The sequence below is a fragment of the Pseudochaenichthys georgianus genome, chromosome 17, assembly GCF_902827115.2.
Source record: "Pseudochaenichthys georgianus chromosome 17, fPseGeo1.2, whole genome shotgun sequence".
NCBI lineage: Eukaryota > Metazoa > Chordata > Actinopteri > Perciformes > Channichthyidae > Pseudochaenichthys > Pseudochaenichthys georgianus.
The window spans coordinates 33,166,218-33,184,813 of record NC_047519.1 but is presented as its reverse complement, the minus strand read 5'-3'; the positions used below and the strand labels follow the sequence as shown (position 1 = coordinate 33,184,813).

Sequence of the window (18,596 nt, the reverse complement as noted above, 5' to 3'; positions counted from 1 at the left end):
GAGTGGGCACGACATGATACGCAGCAAGCTAACGAGCCGAGTTACGGAGAGAGATAACATTTAGTTGTTATGTCTTACAGGCACAATGCGTTACACATTGAGATCAAATGACTTGCTCGTAAAGCAAAGTTTACACTTCAATGCAATTGCTTTTTGGGTTTGGCAGCTCTTGGTGCTAAAACCTTTTTGTACATTTCTAAGATTATAGAAAAGCTCTAAATATGTGCTTCGATGCGCCAAGTAGAAGGCATTTATAGGCAAAGAAACACATTCCAATCTTATGTAATCACATAGCCGGCCATTTGACATGCACTGTACACATTACTGCAGCTGGAGTGGTTTGTAAAATTGTTAGTAGAAATGTAGACATTTTAGAAATCTGTCGAGCATTAGAAGTTATCACCAAATACTTGTTTGTTTACCGGTATATTAAATTGAAATAACATAAGCTACAGTTATAAAGAATGTTTGTCTGCCTGTATTTGTGCTTTGTGTCTTTTTAAGTGCTCATTTATCGCTATCTCCGACTTTTATTTTTGTACTCTATTTTATATTTTATTTTTTGATTTCTTATTATTACAATTATTTGTTTAATCTCTCAAAGTGTATCAGTATCCCTTGTTGTGAAGCACTTCAAGATTTGTCTTGGCAGATGAGAAGCGCTATATAAATTAAATATATTATTATTATTTCCCTTTTTCTTCCAATTATTCATTAAATGAGCCATTCATCAAACTAATCCGTCTCTCTTCAGGTGACGGTGAACTGGTTCCAGATGCAGCAGGCGCAGACGGTGTCGCTCCCCGCTCACTACCAGGCTCTGAGTGAGAGCTCCAAGTTGTACGAACCGGGTGAATGCTATGCCGAGTTCGCCCGGAACCTGCCCAAAAATCTGCCTAAAGAGCGCCTGCACTCAGACTCCACCTCGTCTGACAATGCCAGGTACCAAGAACTGTGGATTTGCACTAAGATTCTGGGATTAGGTCTCCGTGTTTAAGCTATGCCTAACCCCATTTGTATTCTCACATTGCAGCTTGTTGCAGGCCGTACTGGGGGAAAGTAAATGTGATTTTTAGAATGAAACCTTAATCTTAGTGGAGAGTGTTTCAAAACATCTCTTCTTTCAGCAAAGGTAACAGTGAGTCAGAGTGGGAGGAAGCGAGAGAGAGAGAGTCAAGGAGAGACAGAATGCGTGTTGAATTTGTTGCCCTTCCTCAGGAAATATCTGTGGCGCGGGCTGAAGGCAGTGGGGGAGATTGTGAGAGTTGGCTCGGGGTTAGCGCTGTCCCTAAGACTTAGATTGTGAAAGCAGAATCCGCTTCCCATACACACACACACACACACACTCATACGCTTCACTTTCTCAGTCATAAGTTAACGGTGAGATTGATGATGTTATTGTATTTTGTAAGTGAGTGTTGCCACTGCTGTAAAAACGCGTTGTGGCTTAAAAAGGGAATTTAGTGCTTTCATTATTGTGCAGCTACTGACGTGTTTCATGTGACATTATATGTTGCAATGGTCTACCGGCTAATCCTCTCTTTCAGTTTTAGTACAACTAGCATTTCAGACAATTCTTTGAAGTTACACATAACAAATAAAATGGAACTTTTTTTGACTTCATGGCTTTTTATTAACATCTGGTAGCAACTATGGAATTATAAAAAATCTTGGGGGGTCTCCAGAACAGCTTATGTTAGCCTGTCATAGACAGAAAGGGGCTCGTTTTCTTCCAATGAAATGAAGTGGCCCACTTAATAGGGCAAAGGTGCTACATGTGTGTGAAGTGAAGTGGTAATGTAATGTCAGTAAATGCTTGCTTGTTTATAACACTGTGCTCCAAGTGTGCTGCTTAGAGTCTTGGGGGGTGGGTCTTGGGGACAAAACAGATTATCTGCCAGAAACTGAAATCCAAAAGTCTCAGTGCCTGGAGAAGTAAAAGTTGAGTCACATGTCAAAACCCCGCACTGTAATAAATCAAGTCCTAGTGACTCTGGAACAATATAAATCTCATCACGTAACCTTTCATTCTGACTTTATTTCCCCAGGTTTGTGTTCAACAAAAGGTCCGTGGGCAGCACTCATTCCTCCCATGGCAACCTGTCGCAGGCATCCATCTACTCTGGTGACGTGCTGAGCGGAGACGAGGTGGACTGTGTCCTCTCTGCGAAGATCAGCGAGCGCCGGTCCAACAGCAGCACCGACATACCAGGTACTCTCTCATTTAGTGAATACTGATTTCAATTCAAGGAAACACTATGAATTCAAAACTGCTACGAATAACGGCAGACTTGAAGACGAGATCACATTTGATACATGAATATACAGTATTTTAGATTACGGATGATTCCCAAACTGCAAAATGACTTGTTGCTGAACTCACAGGCGTCCTTTATGAGCCTTTTCATGGTCTGTGTTCTGAGTCATGGAAAAGTTCTCAGGACTTAAATGAAACCCGTTGTGTGCGGCTTACGCGTCATAAGTCCAGAATATACGTGCGACCTGCCTAGAAATAACCAAAACCAACGCTAAGAATATCACTAAACGGGAAGCTGCTTTTGAGCTGGATTATTTTTTCCCTCTTATTCTGCTCGTGTGTGACTGGTGGTCTTTCTGTTTCCTTGCAGCGTTGAGGAGCCAGGCCACGTTGAGAGCCTGGGCCTCCGGTAGTCAGGGCAGCCAGGGCGGGATGTGCAGCGACTCGGAGAGCGCGGGAGGCAGCAGCGAGTCCCGGTCCATGGACTCCCCCACCGCCAGTCCAGGTAAGAGGATTCTATTATTTTCATTAATATAAAGGTCTTTAGGATATTTGTAAATGGTTTTATATAAACATGCAACAAAGAAAGGTAACATTTGAGTACATTTGGAAAAACACCCAAACTATTAAAGTAATGCAAATCTGAAAATAGCCTGATTTCAAAACAGAAGTAAAAGAAGGTGCACATTATGTATTTATTCTAAGTATAATATTTGTTGTAACTTCCTCATTGTACAACAGACCCACACACTACTCGTATCTAAGTGCACTTCCCTCTACATCTGAAACGGTTTGCCGCACTGTGCCAAGCTTTGATACATAAAACCCTGCGTGTTTACGTAGCGGCACAATCTGTTCTCCGCACCGGGATATTGCCCGTGTGCAAATCTGTTGTTAAACTGTACTTTTAAATTAGTCACTGGATATGTGTATGTACAAATTCATGACCTGTGTATGTACGGTCAGGTGACTTCAAGCGACGGCTGCAGAGGACGCCGTCCACTGGCACCATGTCTTCTGCTGATGACCTGGATGAGAGGGAGCAACCATCGCCTTCAGACAACGGTAAGGCGTGTGACCTCCGCAGGCAGATGCATACTTGTACATAAACCAATTTTAGGAATGTATGTGCAGTAGCGCAGGCAGTGTGTTGTGTGGCAGGGAAGCTATGCACGAGACAAAGAAAAAAGGAGAAATGAAGCCGAGACTCGAAGGATGTTTTTTCCCGTGGGTTTCGCTCGGCATCAAATGTTTTTTACTCTTGACGGAGCTGCACAGATTGGGTTCATGTTAGTTTGGCCACATGACCTCAGCTCACACTTCCTGTACAGGAGGAGCCGTCTGGGTCAGTGTGTATTCTTTCATTGAGAATGGAAGCCGCAAACTAGCCCTCCTCATTTTGTATCGTTTCTTGTGAATTGAACTGTAATTGTGTGCATGCATGATAATGAAGTAAAGTTATGCGTAAAATATAATCTGTGTTTATTTTTGCCATTTTTATGACATCATCACATGATAAAATAATACCTAAAGGCATTTTAAAATAAGTTGAAGTACCCATTCTGTTTTCATATCATATCTTTCATCATATTTCCCGTTTTTAGTTCTGAAATAATCCTTTTACAGCCAGTAAATATGAACTACTCCAAATTAAATATATGTCGTGACGTGACTTGAACAAAGGCTTCTTAGTTGCCTTAGTTGCTTTAGACGAACAGGAACTGGAAGTCACCTGTCTGGCATGTTTCCTCATCTTTGGATCGGATGTTCAGGTCTGGCAGAGATGGTGACGGAGACGGCCAGTTCTCCGGGTCCCTTCAGAAACGCTCAGATGTCCAAAGCCTCTCAAACCCATAAGCTGAGGAAACTACGAGCTCCATCAAAGTGCAGAGAGTGTGACAGCCTGGTAGTTTTCCATGGAGCGGAGTGTGAGGAGGTACAGTACACAACACTCTTTCATAAGCTGTTGCAATGCTCATGGCGCTGAGTACTTGCACACAGAGCACATTAACAGGACGTGGAACTTTGTCATGATTAATTAACTGGTGTAATTTTATAGCTGCCCAAGTATTTCATACATTGCAGCAATAACAACATTTATTTGGCAACAAACAGAAATATGTAGCCATCATGTGTCTCCACTGTGCCGCCGACATTTATGCTAAGACCTTAAAAAGATGTAAATCTGTTATTTCATTAGTTTAATCCAAGTGAGAATCAAATGGCCACTTCACACGACTGAATGTAACTCCCCTTCTTTCCCCCAGTGCTCCCTCGCCTGCCACAAGAAGTGTCTAGAAACGCTTGCTATCCAGTGTGGCCATAAAAAGCTGCAAGGCAGACTGCAGCTGTTTGGTATCGACTTTACACAAGCGGCGAAGAACAGTCCAGATGGCATCCCTTTCATCATCAAAAAGTGCACGTCTGAGATTGAGAGTCGAGCCCTCAACATCAAGGTGAACGGAGTTTTCTTTCACAGTGAAATAGTTAATTTTGGATTATTGAGTTTTCAAGCAATGCACATTGGAGATACCATTCCTTTTTTAAAATGATATCATATGTACCACTCCCTTCCTGTTTCCCTCACAGGGGATTTACCGTGTGAATGGAGCCAAGTCACGCGTCGAGAAGCTTTGTCAGGCGTTTGAAAACGGGAAGGACTTGGTTGAGCTGTCCGACCTCTCTCCTCACGATATCGGCAATGTTCTCAAACTCTACCTGAGACAGGTGGGTCTAGTCTCACACAGGTACTGTGGATAATGGGTGCATTAGATATTGTGGTACCGAGTTTGTTTTTAATTATAAAATCAGTTATTTAAAAAAAGCAGTTGATTGGAGTTGCTGAGAACTTTTAGATGTCGTTTTCGGCTTTTTTCTTTTATTTGTTATTCTTTGAAATAAGCATTTTATTCGGTGTACTTCTTGTAGTTTCCATAAGAGCATTAAACACATCACCGTTTCCCTTCTCTGCAGCTACCAGAGCCCTTGATCCTATATCGTTACTACAACGATATTATCGGCTTGGCCAAAGAGTGCCAGAGAGTGATCGTGGAGGAGGCGGCGGATAAACCTAAAACGGGAGAGAAGGGGGATGCCAGCGTCGGGCTCAACAGAGTCCTCTTCAAGATCAGAGACCTTCTCCGCCAGCTGCCTGCAGCCAACTACAGGACTCTGCGCTTCCTGATAGCTCACCTGCACAAGTAAGGGCTGTTTACAAACACACATGCTCACTCATTGTAAGGAGTCCTGTTCAGTTTGTACACAAACTTCGCCATGAGACAAAACAGGAAATAGAGACTTCCCTATAGCATAGAGGAAGTAGAACAAACACACATTATACACATGCTCTATTCATAGTCCAGTTTTTAAATCTGGTTCCAGCTCTGGTCTTATGTCCTTTACATTTAAATCTAGGACTAATTGCAGACACTTATAAATAATCACATGTCAGAAACGGGCTTTGGTTAGAATCGTGTTATGGCATGTTGTATTTATTTAGATTTACAAGATATTGATCTGCAGATTGTCAGTCTAGCTTTGACTCTGAGACGTTGTCTGTACTTACAACCAAGATACCATTCTTAAAAAATACCAGACAATTGTCCTTTCTAAATATCGTCACCCCGTCCGCCCACAGAGTGACGGAGCAGGCGGAGGAGAACAAGATGACGGCGAGTAATCTGGGTATAATCTACGGGCCCACGCTGGTGAAGCCCCGGCAGACGGACGCCGAGGTGTCCCTGTCCTCGCTGGTGGACTACCCCTACCAGGCCCTGATGGTGGAGCTGCTGGTGCGCCACTTCCACGCGGTGTTTGACGTTTCACTTCTGTCCGGCTCCGACAGCATCACATCCTGCCAGGCGTCCCCCAGACTCACCCCCCAAGAGAAGGTGCAGCGGCTCAGCAGACACTCCGCCTCCCTGATGGATATCAAAGAGGTGAGGAGGGATTTAGGGCTGTGACTAATGCAGCTCTCATATCATGTATTAGAGAGTGTCTGACAGTAAGAGCAGCTAAGTGGAAACACGTTTCAATATAAAGTTGTGTAAAAGATTTTGTGTAAAGTCTGATGAGACTGCAGGTTAGAAATGAGAAGGAGAACTCTGGAGGTTAGAATGAGAAAGAAGTGAGCTTATCAGACCTCTGAAGATCCTTTCTCTGTTAGAGGCCTGGATCTCTGAAAGTTACAATGTGGGTAATGTAGGCGCTCGGGTTGCAACTAATTTGTTTCATTATAAATTCATCTGCAGATTATTTTCCCCCAAAATGCTAAGCTAACTTTCTTGGTTATTTTCTGACAACCTAAAGATATTTAGTTTGGTAATGTGATTAGAGAAAGGCAGGAAATCTCCATATTTCAGGGGCTAAAATAAAATGTTCTGCCATTGATGCATAAAAGTTATATAATGCATTGTATACAGTTAATTAACCAGTGCAGCTCTCGTAGGCAGGTTTACACAAAAAAGTAGAATTCTGTGAAGAAATCATTTGAATTCTTAAGTAATATGCAATTAAAAATATGATATGTGAAGCAAAGGTTAATTAATTAAAAACGGATTAAAATCTGATGAAAAGATTGTAATCTGTTTTTGTCCCTCCAGAGCGCCAAAGTGTACAAGAGATACTCGTCAGTGATCCCCTCCTCACACATCATGAATGAGGTTCACGAGGTGCAGCCGGGGACGGACAGAACGGAGGACTCGGACAGACTCAACGGGGTCCAGACCCTCGCTGAAGGAGACATGCAGAGGTCCACCTTAGTGTTCGGCCGTCCCAGCTCCACCGGCCCCCCCACCACCGCTGTGGCACCAAAGGTCCAGCTCCGCACCCAGCGCACCAGACACGTGTCTCGACCCATCAGCATGCCGCTAGAACGCCTGCCCGCGCCCGCCCACACCAGCGAGAGGAATTACCGTAACGCTGCTGCTAAAGATGACTCCAGCTCCTCTGAACGCGTCTCTGAATCTATTCAGGAGATACCAGAGCCAGAGAAGGCCCGCCAAAGTGGCTCGTCGAGAGTCAGCACCTACTACATCACTCCTTTCATTGACACACACTCCATGCAGAGGAGAACGTGGGACAGGAAGTACAAGCACTATGATGTCACACCCAGGACTGCTAAGATCGTGGCCAACCTCCCACCTGCCAGCACTGGAATACAACCTGTGAAAGCAACCATGCCCGTCACTCTTAGCACAGCGCTAACAGCTACAGTTAGCCCAGCCATAACCGCTACTGTTAGCCCAGCGCTAACAGCTACAGTCCCTACTTCAAGTAGTGTGAGCAACATGTTCTGCACCCTTCCCTACACAGTGTCAAAGCCGGTCTGGACTTATAAAAGGGAAAATGACTCGGATAGTTCTGTCGGCGAGGCCGGCAGCTCGCCAAAACTCCCGCTAACGCTCAGGGCGCCGAGAACTCTGCAGCCGCCTCCTGGAACTTTCTACAAGCCCCCCGTTTCTTTTAACAGCAGGGCAAGGACGCTTCCCAACTGGACTACAACTGTTACCACGGTCACCACCACCACAACCACCGCCAGCCCCTCCCTCGCCCTCTCCACCACTGCCCAGGTAGTCTCCTCATCCCCTACCCTATCAACGAGCCCCCCACTGACTCGGCTCCAGACTCAGGACTCCGTCGACAGCGCCATTGACCCCGAGGTCTCGACCTCTGCCAGCCTTTCCCCCCCACAGTCCCCCCCCCCCAGCAGCCCCGACGACCTCAGCCCCAGCGAGACTAAGCCCGTGTACCAAAGACTTCGCCCTCGGCGGACGCAGGAGCTCGAACACAGAGAGGCACATTTTGTCTGAAGCCAAAAAAAACACATATTATATCTGTAAATATTATTGTATCCGTGCCATAGTGTATACATCGGAACACGTTTTTTATAATACAAGCTGAGTGGGAGAAATGTAGGCCTGTGAAAATAAACCATGAAAGTGTTATAAGTACTAATATATTGTATTTTACATATTCAAGTCCAAATGTCAACAGTGGCTGCTCTCCCAAGCGTTCAAAGCAGACGAATGCCAACATTGCATTTTTAGTGCTATTAAGTTATAAATACATGAATTATCCATTTTTATGTCAAATATAGAAAGAAATGCGTCAACCACAACATGACATCTGTCTCTGAAGAATTGTACGTCTATTATTTTCCTTGTTTGAATTGAACCTCTTAGTTCCTTTGATTTGTTATGAAATTATATTTGATGTAATCACACAATGCACTTAACGCAGGTTCAAATTCTAATGTGCCTTTTTATGTTAGAATTTGCTTAAGTTTTATTCTTCAATGAACAGATGGAAGTATTTTTAACATGAGGTTTTTTATTTTAAAGAGTTCAACATTGTCTCCTTCAAATGAGTCCTTTGATGCCTGTGATTGGTACATCTTTTCTCAGTATGTAAACCTTATGTATCTGTTTACGTTTTTATATCCATTCATACAAACTGCGTGTTCGTCACAGTGATGTTGTTCCATTGCGTTATTGTGACCATACAGAAAAAAATGACATGCAACAGTGATTGCTGCAAATTAAAAATGTATTTGTAATTGTTACTTCTGTCCCCAAGGAGTTTTTCTTTTTACTGTTCAATATCTCAGAACCAGGATGTGTTTTATTTATTTAACAGACCAAATTACTGTCCTTTTCTAAAATGCATCCTATGTTGTATTTCAAACCTGTATGCATTCAAATTCATGGCAGTATTGGACAACTTGGAGAATGGAAAAGTGGCCGATCATTTTCACTATCTTTTAACTTCTCACCTTTTGGTCTTTGAAACAACGGAACATTGTGAAATCATACGTCACAAGAGCCAACAAAAATGTCTTGAGAATGACTTAATTCTCCTAAAATAAAAAAAGCACATTTCCACAGAAAAGCAGAACTAGATTATCAAAGAATTTGCCAATAATGTTCTGCCCAACGACTAATCGACTAACGTTTCACCTCCATTCCAATATCTGTTCAGGACATGCAGAGAACCGAGGATACACCTGTAACTATTTCTTTTTTTAGCCCTGTAGAAATAAGTTTACTGTATTATTTATACTTGTTAATTGCATCCTATTTTGTATTTCTACTAGGGCTGGGTGACATTACATTGATATTGTGAACTAAGACTTGATATCGTCTAAGTAAGACCATGGTCATATACCTTAAGGCAGGGGTGTCAAACTCATGGCCCGGGGGCCAAATCCGGCCCGCGACTTCATTTCATGTGGCCCCACAAGAGCTTGCAAATAATATAATAAGTGTATTATACGGTTACATGCCGCTTTACAGAAGCACATTGCCCATAAACTACATGTCCCACAATGCATCTCAATGCACTTTTTTTTCAAAATGTCACTTTTTTGTTTTTGTTTTTCCAGAATTTGGCTTTTCTTTTTAAATCATTTTATGACATGCGCACTGAAGAGACTTGCAATTGTTTGCCCAGACTTCTGCTTTCAGACGTAGTTAATTATGAAGTTATTACCCTATCCGATAATAAACCAATGCAGAGGCAATAATGTAATATACATTATTTAATATTAAATATTTATATCTTTATTCTTATATAGTCTTATATATAAAACTGGCCCTTTGAGTGCAACCATGATGCTAATGTGGCCCGAGTTGAAATTGAGTTTGACACCCCTGCCTTAAGGTCTTTTTTCAGTAAATATATGTTTCCTGTTTATTATTATTGTTTGCTCGTTAGCAACTTTTCCACATTATAAATGATTCGTTCATTGTGTAAATATCTTCTAAAAGCACTATTGTATACACTATTGTCACAATATTGATGTATTTAGTCAAAGATATTATAATAGATTTTACAATAATCGATTTTCTGCTTATCGGCCAGCTCTAATTTTTTAACCCATGGATCCTGTGAGATTTTCTTGTTCTAGTGTACTGAGGTCTGACGATGACAAATTGGAGTTGTGTGACATGGTTTACACTGAGCTTTGTGCAGGGTTAAGCCTATAATTTACGTCTGTTTTTCGATGGTTCTCAGCAGGTTCAAGTGCTTTTAATGTCAAACTGTCAGGGCTCCACATTCTCCAGACCTAATCACTCCTCCACCTACCTTTCAGACAGGTACGACACAAAAACACCTGATTTTCTCATGTAACTGCATGAAAAATGAAATTTGAAGTTGTTCACCTGGAGAACTTTCCTGCAGAGACAGACTGCCAGTACATTTTTCTCATGGACATTTCAACAGACCTTTTAGCTCCGACTGTGATCCATCCTGTAACCTCTCTCAGCACAGGGCAGTCTTCCCTCGCTATCCCCCCTTTCTTCTCCAGCAGATATCCACCTAATTCTGCTTCAAAATGGATGACTGTTGTCTTTTTTCTGCCTGCCCATGTTGAGCTGGGAGATTAGAGCAATCAGATTAGGAGTGCTGCTGACCTGCAGGCAGAGGAGAGAGAGAGAGAGAGTGGGCAGCCAGGAGACACACACAGCTCTTTTACCTTGCTTAATGTTTGGCACTACTTCAGCTTCTCTGTGAACCTGTTTCTCTAGATGTCGTACGACTTTTACATCATTCTATAAGAGGTAAGGAACTTGCTTTATTGACAAAATAGTAAGATGATGTATACGCTGACAGGTTGATAATAGCTAATTAAATGCTTGTAACATAATGAAATGAAATAGATGTTGGTCGATGCTTTTTTAAAATGTTTTTCCCCTTATGACTTATTGTATCGGTTACTTTAGCATGATGCCGTTTTTCTACATTTCTGTGCAAGGAAGTCCTGTTATGTGTAATTGCTGCTTGAGTAATAATAAGGTTATTTCAGAGAAGTCAGACATAATGGAAGCCTTCACTCTCCTCTTGTAGTCTCACAGTCTTTGTCCTTTTGTTTTTCTGGTATTTCTGTCCCTGCATCCTCAGTCTGCTAGTCTGTGGTAATCTAGTTGACATGTCACTCTGAACAAATTACTCATGTCTGACGTTCTCTGATCTCCACTGCACATAACCTGTGGATGCGATTGGCATTTGAAGTTGTTTTCAATTTGGAAATGAGTTTGTCCTTTGGTGTAAGTCTGTATGATAGAGCAGGTGCAAATTGAATTCATAAATCACCTCGACAGCATTTTAATTATTGTGATAATGTTCGACTTTTATTTTCCTGCAGAGAAATCTCCTTCTGCCTACATGGCTGAACAAAACCCCTTCATGGGTGGTAGTGTTTTGCTCAGGAGCACTTCAGCAGGGGGTGTCTTTGTAAGAGGGTTTGTCCAGGGTTGTAGTCAAGACCACCTTAAATACATCCGAGTAAGGGCTAAGGTCAGGTACCTTCATGTTTGAGTCAAGTCAGGTCCAAAACCAAATATAGATCAAAGTCAGTACAACTCGAGACAAATAACTTGCATTCCTAATGGGGAAAGCATCGTTTGTAATTAATGTTCCATATATCTATAGGATTGATTGATAGTAGACCGAATATAGACTTTTGAAAAAGCAACAACCAACAGAAACAAAAGTGGACCCTGCAGTGTAAAATATGTTTTCACATAAATAATTTGGTTGATAATGAGAAATCCCGAGTGGCCCCAAGACCAGACCCAAGAATTGTAGTCCAATTTCTCTCCGTGCCAGTTGTCCCCAGGTTTGTCCAGTGTCTCTGTGAGAAGTAAACGGCAGTGTGTGGTCGCTGATGGAGCGTTGTGTATCTGCAGATTTGTCACAGTCTGATGACCCCTTCCCGGGGTGAAGCTGCAGAGCAATGAAGACAGGCTCTCAGATCCGCCTGTTACTGTGGAAAAACTGGACCCTCCGCAAGAGGCAGAAGGTAGCATTTATGTGACAGTAGTCAGACAAAACCTTGGATACAAATAACACCACAGACTACAGCTTTCTCTGAATATGATACATTTCAGGATTGCACACCATTGTACAGATTTCCAACCGTTTCTGTGTGTTTTTAACCCCGCTTTACTTGTTTCTGTCCAGGGCCGCTTCATAGTTGAGATCTGCTGGCCTGTGTTGTTATTTGTTGGTCTGGTGTGGCTGAGGAAGGCCAATCCACTGTACCAGAAACATGAATGTAAGACAAAGCTCTTCTTAAACAAGCTATTTTAGTGATTTCTTTGCACAAATTATTCTAGAATCAAGACGCTACACTCTAATGTGAACTTGCTGGAGGGATTAACACATGTTACCCTCGAGGCAACTCTTGTAAAATCACTTTACGAGCCTTCAAGTTTTCACAAGTGAGTTGTCTGTTTCTTCAGGCCATTTCCCAAACAAGGCCATGCCGTCAGCAGGGATTCTGCCCTGGATCCAGGGAATCTTCTGCAACGTCAACAACCCCTGCTTCAGATATCCCACCAGAGGAGAGTCTCCGGGTGTTGTCTCCAACTACAACAACTCGGTGTAAGACACATCAAAGCATTTCCAACTCCGTAGAAACTTTTGCAGAACCTAATAAAGCTGTAATTTGGGTGGAAAATTATTTCATTATCATCTGATAATTAAATCCGACGTTCGACCCTAGGGCTCTAGCGCTGATGATACATAGGCTTGTATGAAATGAGATAATGCACTCTAACATTGTATATTGTCTTGTTTTTTTAAACTTGTCTTCAGATTGGCGCGGTTCTATGTTGATGCCCAGGAGCTCCTGCTGGACGAGAGGGAGGTCCAGGAGATCGGCCGTCTTTGGCATGAAATGTCGTCCTTCTCAAACATCATGGAAACGTTACGCAACAACCCATCTGTGGTGTTAGGTAAAGCGCAAGAGTGATAAAGTTTCAGACGGAAGCACTTCTCTTGAGTGTAACATAATTATTAGAAGCCTTTTCTCTCAACCCTGTTATCAGAAGAGAAATAGAGTGTGGGCGAGCAGAGAGCCGAGTGGGTAGGGTGCAGACCACACGGGTGTAAACGACCGAAGTCTCTGGCTTGATTCCTGTCTGTCTCGACTATCACTATAAATAAAAGCATACAAATCAGTCTTTGATACAAAACCAAACGTAAACAATATTTCCCCTAATTTTCCTTTTAATGTTTTATAAACTCTTATCCTATCCTGACAGGAAGTGAAGCAACACTTTCATCTTAACCCTTTTGTTTGTTTGTTTCGACACATCCTCTTTGTGTTGGTGTGTCATGTCTTGTGTTCGTCACAATAGGTCCTCACCTTCTCTTTTTTTTTAAAAAACAATGTGTCTTACTTTAAATGTCACCACTAATCGGTCCATTTTGCTAAATGAGTTTGCTTCCAATGGCAGTAATCCTTCAGATGTTGCATTTCCAACTGCTGGATAAACACTTTTATATATTGTATATTATTACTGAGGTAATCACTTGATTGTTTTAGCTAGGATTGTCCATATTAATATAATTGTTATTCTGAGTATTACTGCATTTGAAATGACCTCAAAAAGTTTTGGCAGGGATCTGCGTGAAACACAAATCCTTGCAGGACTTTTCTCTCCGCTGCCAGACTGTCTGGCTGCCAATTATTTCCTCTGTAGTCCAGACTGTTGTCAATATAGTATGTAGTTGCTCTAACCTTTCACTATCTCTTCTCTTGATGTTTCAGGTCGTGGGCTGAAGCTTGATGATATTCTGAAGGATGATGAGAATTTCACCGCCTTCCTCTTGCAAAACGCCGCCCTCTCAGAGTCTATTGTCTACCAGTTCGTCAATGCAGAAATACGACTGGAACAGGTGCAGTGGGATAAGATGCAGCTTGGACTGATATTAAATCATCTTTGCTGATTTGTAAAGAATACTGAAGGACTTACATATCGTTCTGTTGTTTATAACCAATATTAAGTCAATCTTCATTGTTAATCTTTCAGTTTGTGTGTACAGACACAGAGATCGAAATACCCCTTTCCTCAATCCCGAATACAAAAATACATACAAATATTTATAAAAAGACACAACAGACATATTTATACATATGCACACATTAAGACATAAATAAAAGCACAACAATCAATATATACAAACAGTCAGATGTCATTGTAATGATATTTGCTGAATCTTTGAGACACATCCACAATAAACCCAGTATTCCCCTTCTTATCTTCCCCAGTTTGCGTTTGGTATCCCGGACCTGCAGCTGAAAGACATCGCCTGCAGCCAGGCTCTGCTCGACCACTTCATCATCTTCCCGAGTCGCATGGGGCTCCACGGGGTCCGCAACGCCATGTGTGCCCTCAGCCAGACGAGGCTGCAGAGGGTAGAGGACGAACTGTATGACAATCTGGACTTCTTCAAAATCTTCAAACTGGTGAGTTGTGCTTTGAACAAATATGGAATGTGTGTATGTCACTGTTATCTATGATATACAATGGTACATCATTAATGCACTCTGAATCGCATAATATCCTGTATTTTCGATGACCTTCATAAAGTGGATGTTGTTCCTTGGATCGATCCTTTCCTCCTTGTGTTTACTTGACATGGCAGTCATCATTTCCACTGATAGATCCTCTGAAGGATGTCCCTCTTCCTTCCAGACTTATCAATGTGTTAGTGTGCCTCTCAATACTTTATTGCCGCCCTGTGCTGTCTGTACTACTTAGCTCCAAGGCCATGTGTTCCCACTGAAGAAGAAGGGCACTGTGGCTTTAGCTAGCATTTCTTTAACAGTAGTTTAATGGTGCTTTTATTGGAGGCATGAAAAGAGACATATTTGCTGCACTAGCTGGCTGTGTGTGTGTGTGTGTGTGTGTGTGTGTGTGTGTGTGTGTGTGTGTGTGTGTGTATCTGTTTGTGTTCGCGGTGAGATGTCACCCAGTGCAACAGAGTGACTCACTGATGTGTTTTTAATAGACAGCAACAGAACTCCAAGGCGCAGAGCAATAAGCGACACTATAGTGTTGGTTTTGAAGAAGGAAAAATGTGAAATATCACCAGACTGATCATTCAAAGTCACACGTCATATTTTGAAGTCACTAGGCAGATTACCGCAAAGAGGCTCAGTCATTGGTACACGTTTATTTATAAAGCCATGTTGGGTAAACTCCCGTATTACATCTGCGCTCTGATCACACAGAGAGTTGCAAGCAGCTATTGTCTGAGGTCACATGATGTAGTCTTGGTAGATGTGCCAAGAGCAAGGACTGACTTCGGTAAGACAGCTTTTATGTCCACTTGCTTGGAACAATCTTCAGCAAGAATTGAAACTGAGCAATCTCATTCCTCTGCATGTTTTTAAAGCTAGGGTAAATGAAATGCTCGTTGATACTATGGGCACTTGTACATGTCTATAACTATGTAAATGTATCCTGTAAATATAATGTATGATGTCCTTTATTGTTTCACGTGGAACCTATGTGCTGCAGGTCTCCCTTGAAAAAGAGATTTATGATCTCAATGGGACCAATCTGGTTAAATAAAGGTTTGAAATGAAACTGTACTGTGAAATATATGTAGAGGAAGAAGATGGATGGTTAAATACAGTGTGACTGGAGTTGCAGTGCAATCATCCTGTTAACTCGGTCAGTGCTGTGCTTTAACAGTCACACATTTAAAGGAGACTTAAAGAGGCCCTATTTTGCTTTTTGGGGTCGCTTCGATTGGACACATATGTTTTCGTCTCTGACATAGTGACATTACACGAGCACTCAAACATTGTACGAGGCTAAGGGGCGGGACATCTCTAAGCTTATCACAACATCTAAGGCGAAAGAGGTGCTGTGTGACCATTAAAGCATGTAATCATGTCATAGTAGATGCAAAGGAACCTGAAATAGGGCCTTTATGGTTGATAATAAAGACATGCCTCAATCACCTGCATAGACACTTTTTATGTATTTAGTTTACTTAGCAATATGGTGTAGTGAGGTTGACTGTAATATTGTTTTCATAATAGCTTTGGCATTCTGCATCGTGGGTTTCCTTGTGATTGAAAAGGTGTCTGCTTTGTGCTCAGAATAGTTACCATTAGTTTTGAGTTGTGGCTCGACGTCAGCTCTTCATTATTGTATGAAGAGCTGCTTGTGACTCCATGAGTGCATGTGATGCCTCGTGGCTGATTGTACCTCTTACAATTGTTTCTAAATGTTTACTTGTGTATTTACAAAAGGCAAGAAACAAAGAGAAGGCAGAACAACAGAGCCTCTCCTTTCTTATTTATTTGAATGAGTGTTTGAAGTAGGAGGCGTGTGGTGCAGTGGGTTGTGTGTTGGTGTTCGGATCAGGGGGTCAGGTTCAAACCCCACTGCAGTCAGCATGTCGTTGTGTCCCTTCACTTCACCCTAACTTGCTCCTGTGGGGATTGCCCACAGTATTGAGTATGTAAGTCGCTTTGGATGAAAGCGTCTAACATGAGAGAGGTAATGAGTAGACACAGCTCGGCGTGTTTTATTGGAGAAAAACAATATAAAAGTAGCATTGAACATCAACAAACTGTGCTATATTTATACTTGACAGCCTTCAATTTCTTCTCTACGAGTTGAGGTTCAGCTCGAGCGAGTCAGGTGACTGGCTCAGGGTTATGGCATTATCCCTCTTGGCCTGTTTCTGTAATGCGCTTATCTAGACCCCGCCTGGAGCATGTGAGCTATTCTGTAAGACGTGTGGCTGCGTCTCGTATAAATACTCTACCGTCAGGTGCCTGTTTAAAGGGAACACCTGGCTATCTGTTTGCAGTGTTGCATTGCTGACTTAACCTCTTTCTTGAGGACAAAACAACATTTGTAATCTGAATATTTGAGTAGCTTGAGTAGTTGTAAAAGAGCTTTGCTAGATGTAAATTGATGAACTAAATGACTAGGAACAACCACATCTGAGTGTAAATAATTAATTAGCTTGATATCAATTATATATATCATTATCATTCTTTTCTTTGAATTGTCTCTTTTTAATATTTAAGCATATTATTTTTTAGTTTATGTAGGACATTAGTTTTTTTCCATTCTCTAAATTCAATAGAATATCTATAAACACATTTCCATCTATAATGTTACACTTTGTAAACTCTGCAGAGTCAATAAAGCTTATCCTATATTAAATATCATGATTTGATATGAAGGTCTGCAAAAAGCTTTTGTTGTAAGCATTTGTAAATTCATTTTTGCAAGAAAGTATTTATCCAAAACAGCATATCAGTACTTTAAAACTGATATGCAGAGTTGTGTTGAATTTTGAGACATCACCTTTTTCTCCACTGTCTAATTGACTAAATATTCATATTGGAAACATATTTATCCACACAATCTCGGTTTCTTGACTATTGTATAGGGATGGCTTGATAAATATTTGTCATATTTCATACCATTTCAATAACGTCATTTTCAAAAGTAACACTTACTGTATTATAGTACCCTAAGGAGGAAATACATAGCCCACATACTGCTGCTTCTTTTTATCACACTCAGAACTAGGGTCAATGTACAGTCAAATAAAAGATTACAATTATTTTGACAAATACCTCAACAATATTGCAACAATATTAAAGTGTTGTCCTTTTTGGGCTTTCCCAAACTATTCATACAATGAGATTTTTATACTGTATACAGTGTGGATTCTCCACACATAGCGTTGTGTGTTCCTTCCAAACAACTCAGCTTTGGTTTCATCTGTCCACAGAATATGTTGCCAGTAGTGCTGTGGAACATCCAGGTGCTCTTTTGCAAACTTCAAATGTGCAGCAATGTTTTTTCTGGACAGCAGTGGCTTCCTCCGTGGTGTCCTCCTATGAACTCCATTCTTGTTCAGTGTTTTACGTATCGTAGATTCGTCAACAGAGACGTTGGCATGTGCCAGAGATTTCTTTAAGTCTCTAGCTGACACTCTAGGATTCTTCTTCACCTCATTGAGCATTCTGCGCTGTGCTCTTGCAGTCATCTTTACAGGACGGCCACTCCTAGGGAGAGTAGCAACAGTGCTGAACTTTCTCCATGTATAGACAACTTGTCTTACCGTGGACTGATGACCATCAAGGCTTTCAGAGATACTTTTGGAACCCTTTCCAGCTTTATGCAAGTCAACAGTTCTTAATCGTAGGTCTTCTGAGAGCTCTTTTGTGCGAGGCATGGTTCACATCTGGCAATGCTTCTTAAGAATAGCAAATTCAAAACTGGTGTGTATTTTCTATAGGGCAGGGCAGCTTTAACCAACACCTCCAATCTCGTCTCATTGATTGGACTCCAGGGTGGCTGACTCCTGACTCCAATTAGCTTATTACAAGTCTTTAGCCTAGGGGTTCACATACTTGTTCCACCCTGCACTGTGAATGTTTACATGGTGTGTTCAATAAAAACATGAACACATATACCGTACTTTTCGGACTATAAACCGCGACTTTTCCCCCCATCTTTTTATACAGCTAACGGCCACTAGGGAACCTCCTAAATCTATGGATTTT

General features: G+C 41.7%; 2 protein-coding genes across 5 annotated transcripts in view; both read left to right on the top strand.

Moving 5' to 3' along the window:
• arhgap29b (Rho GTPase activating protein 29b) overlaps window positions 1–8,819 on the top strand; it is a 38,669-nt gene extending 29,850 nt beyond the window's left edge. For all 4 annotated transcript variants that reach the window (XM_034104334.1, XM_034104336.1, XM_034104337.2 and 1 more), the window contains 10 exons: window positions 755–942; window positions 2,049–2,212; window positions 2,628–2,762; window positions 3,224–3,322; window positions 4,030–4,193; window positions 4,525–4,713; window positions 4,847–4,984; window positions 5,231–5,457; window positions 5,895–6,195; window positions 6,859–8,819. In XM_034104334.1, coding sequence (XP_033960225.1) covers window positions 755–942; window positions 2,049–2,212; window positions 2,628–2,762; window positions 3,224–3,322; window positions 4,030–4,193; window positions 4,525–4,713; window positions 4,847–4,984; window positions 5,231–5,457; window positions 5,895–6,195; window positions 6,859–8,067 — 2,814 coding nt within the window. In that variant the 3' untranslated portion in view covers window positions 8,068–8,819. The remainder of the gene's footprint in view (window positions 1–754; window positions 943–2,048; window positions 2,213–2,627; window positions 2,763–3,223; window positions 3,323–4,029; window positions 4,194–4,524; window positions 4,714–4,846; window positions 4,985–5,230; window positions 5,458–5,894; window positions 6,196–6,858) is intronic.
• Window positions 8,820–11,993: 3,174 nt separating this feature from the next.
• The window catches only part of LOC117462943 (retinal-specific phospholipid-transporting ATPase ABCA4-like), a 58,594-nt gene continuing 51,991 nt past the window's right edge, over window positions 11,994–18,596 (top strand). Inside the window, exons 1-6 of the mRNA XM_034105316.2 lie at window positions 11,994–12,059; window positions 12,221–12,314; window positions 12,502–12,643; window positions 12,857–12,996; window positions 13,815–13,942; window positions 14,316–14,513. Of these exons, the coding sequence (XP_033961207.1) occupies window positions 11,994–12,059; window positions 12,221–12,314; window positions 12,502–12,643; window positions 12,857–12,996; window positions 13,815–13,942; window positions 14,316–14,513 (768 nt within the window). The remainder of the gene's footprint in view (window positions 12,060–12,220; window positions 12,315–12,501; window positions 12,644–12,856; window positions 12,997–13,814; window positions 13,943–14,315; window positions 14,514–18,596) is intronic.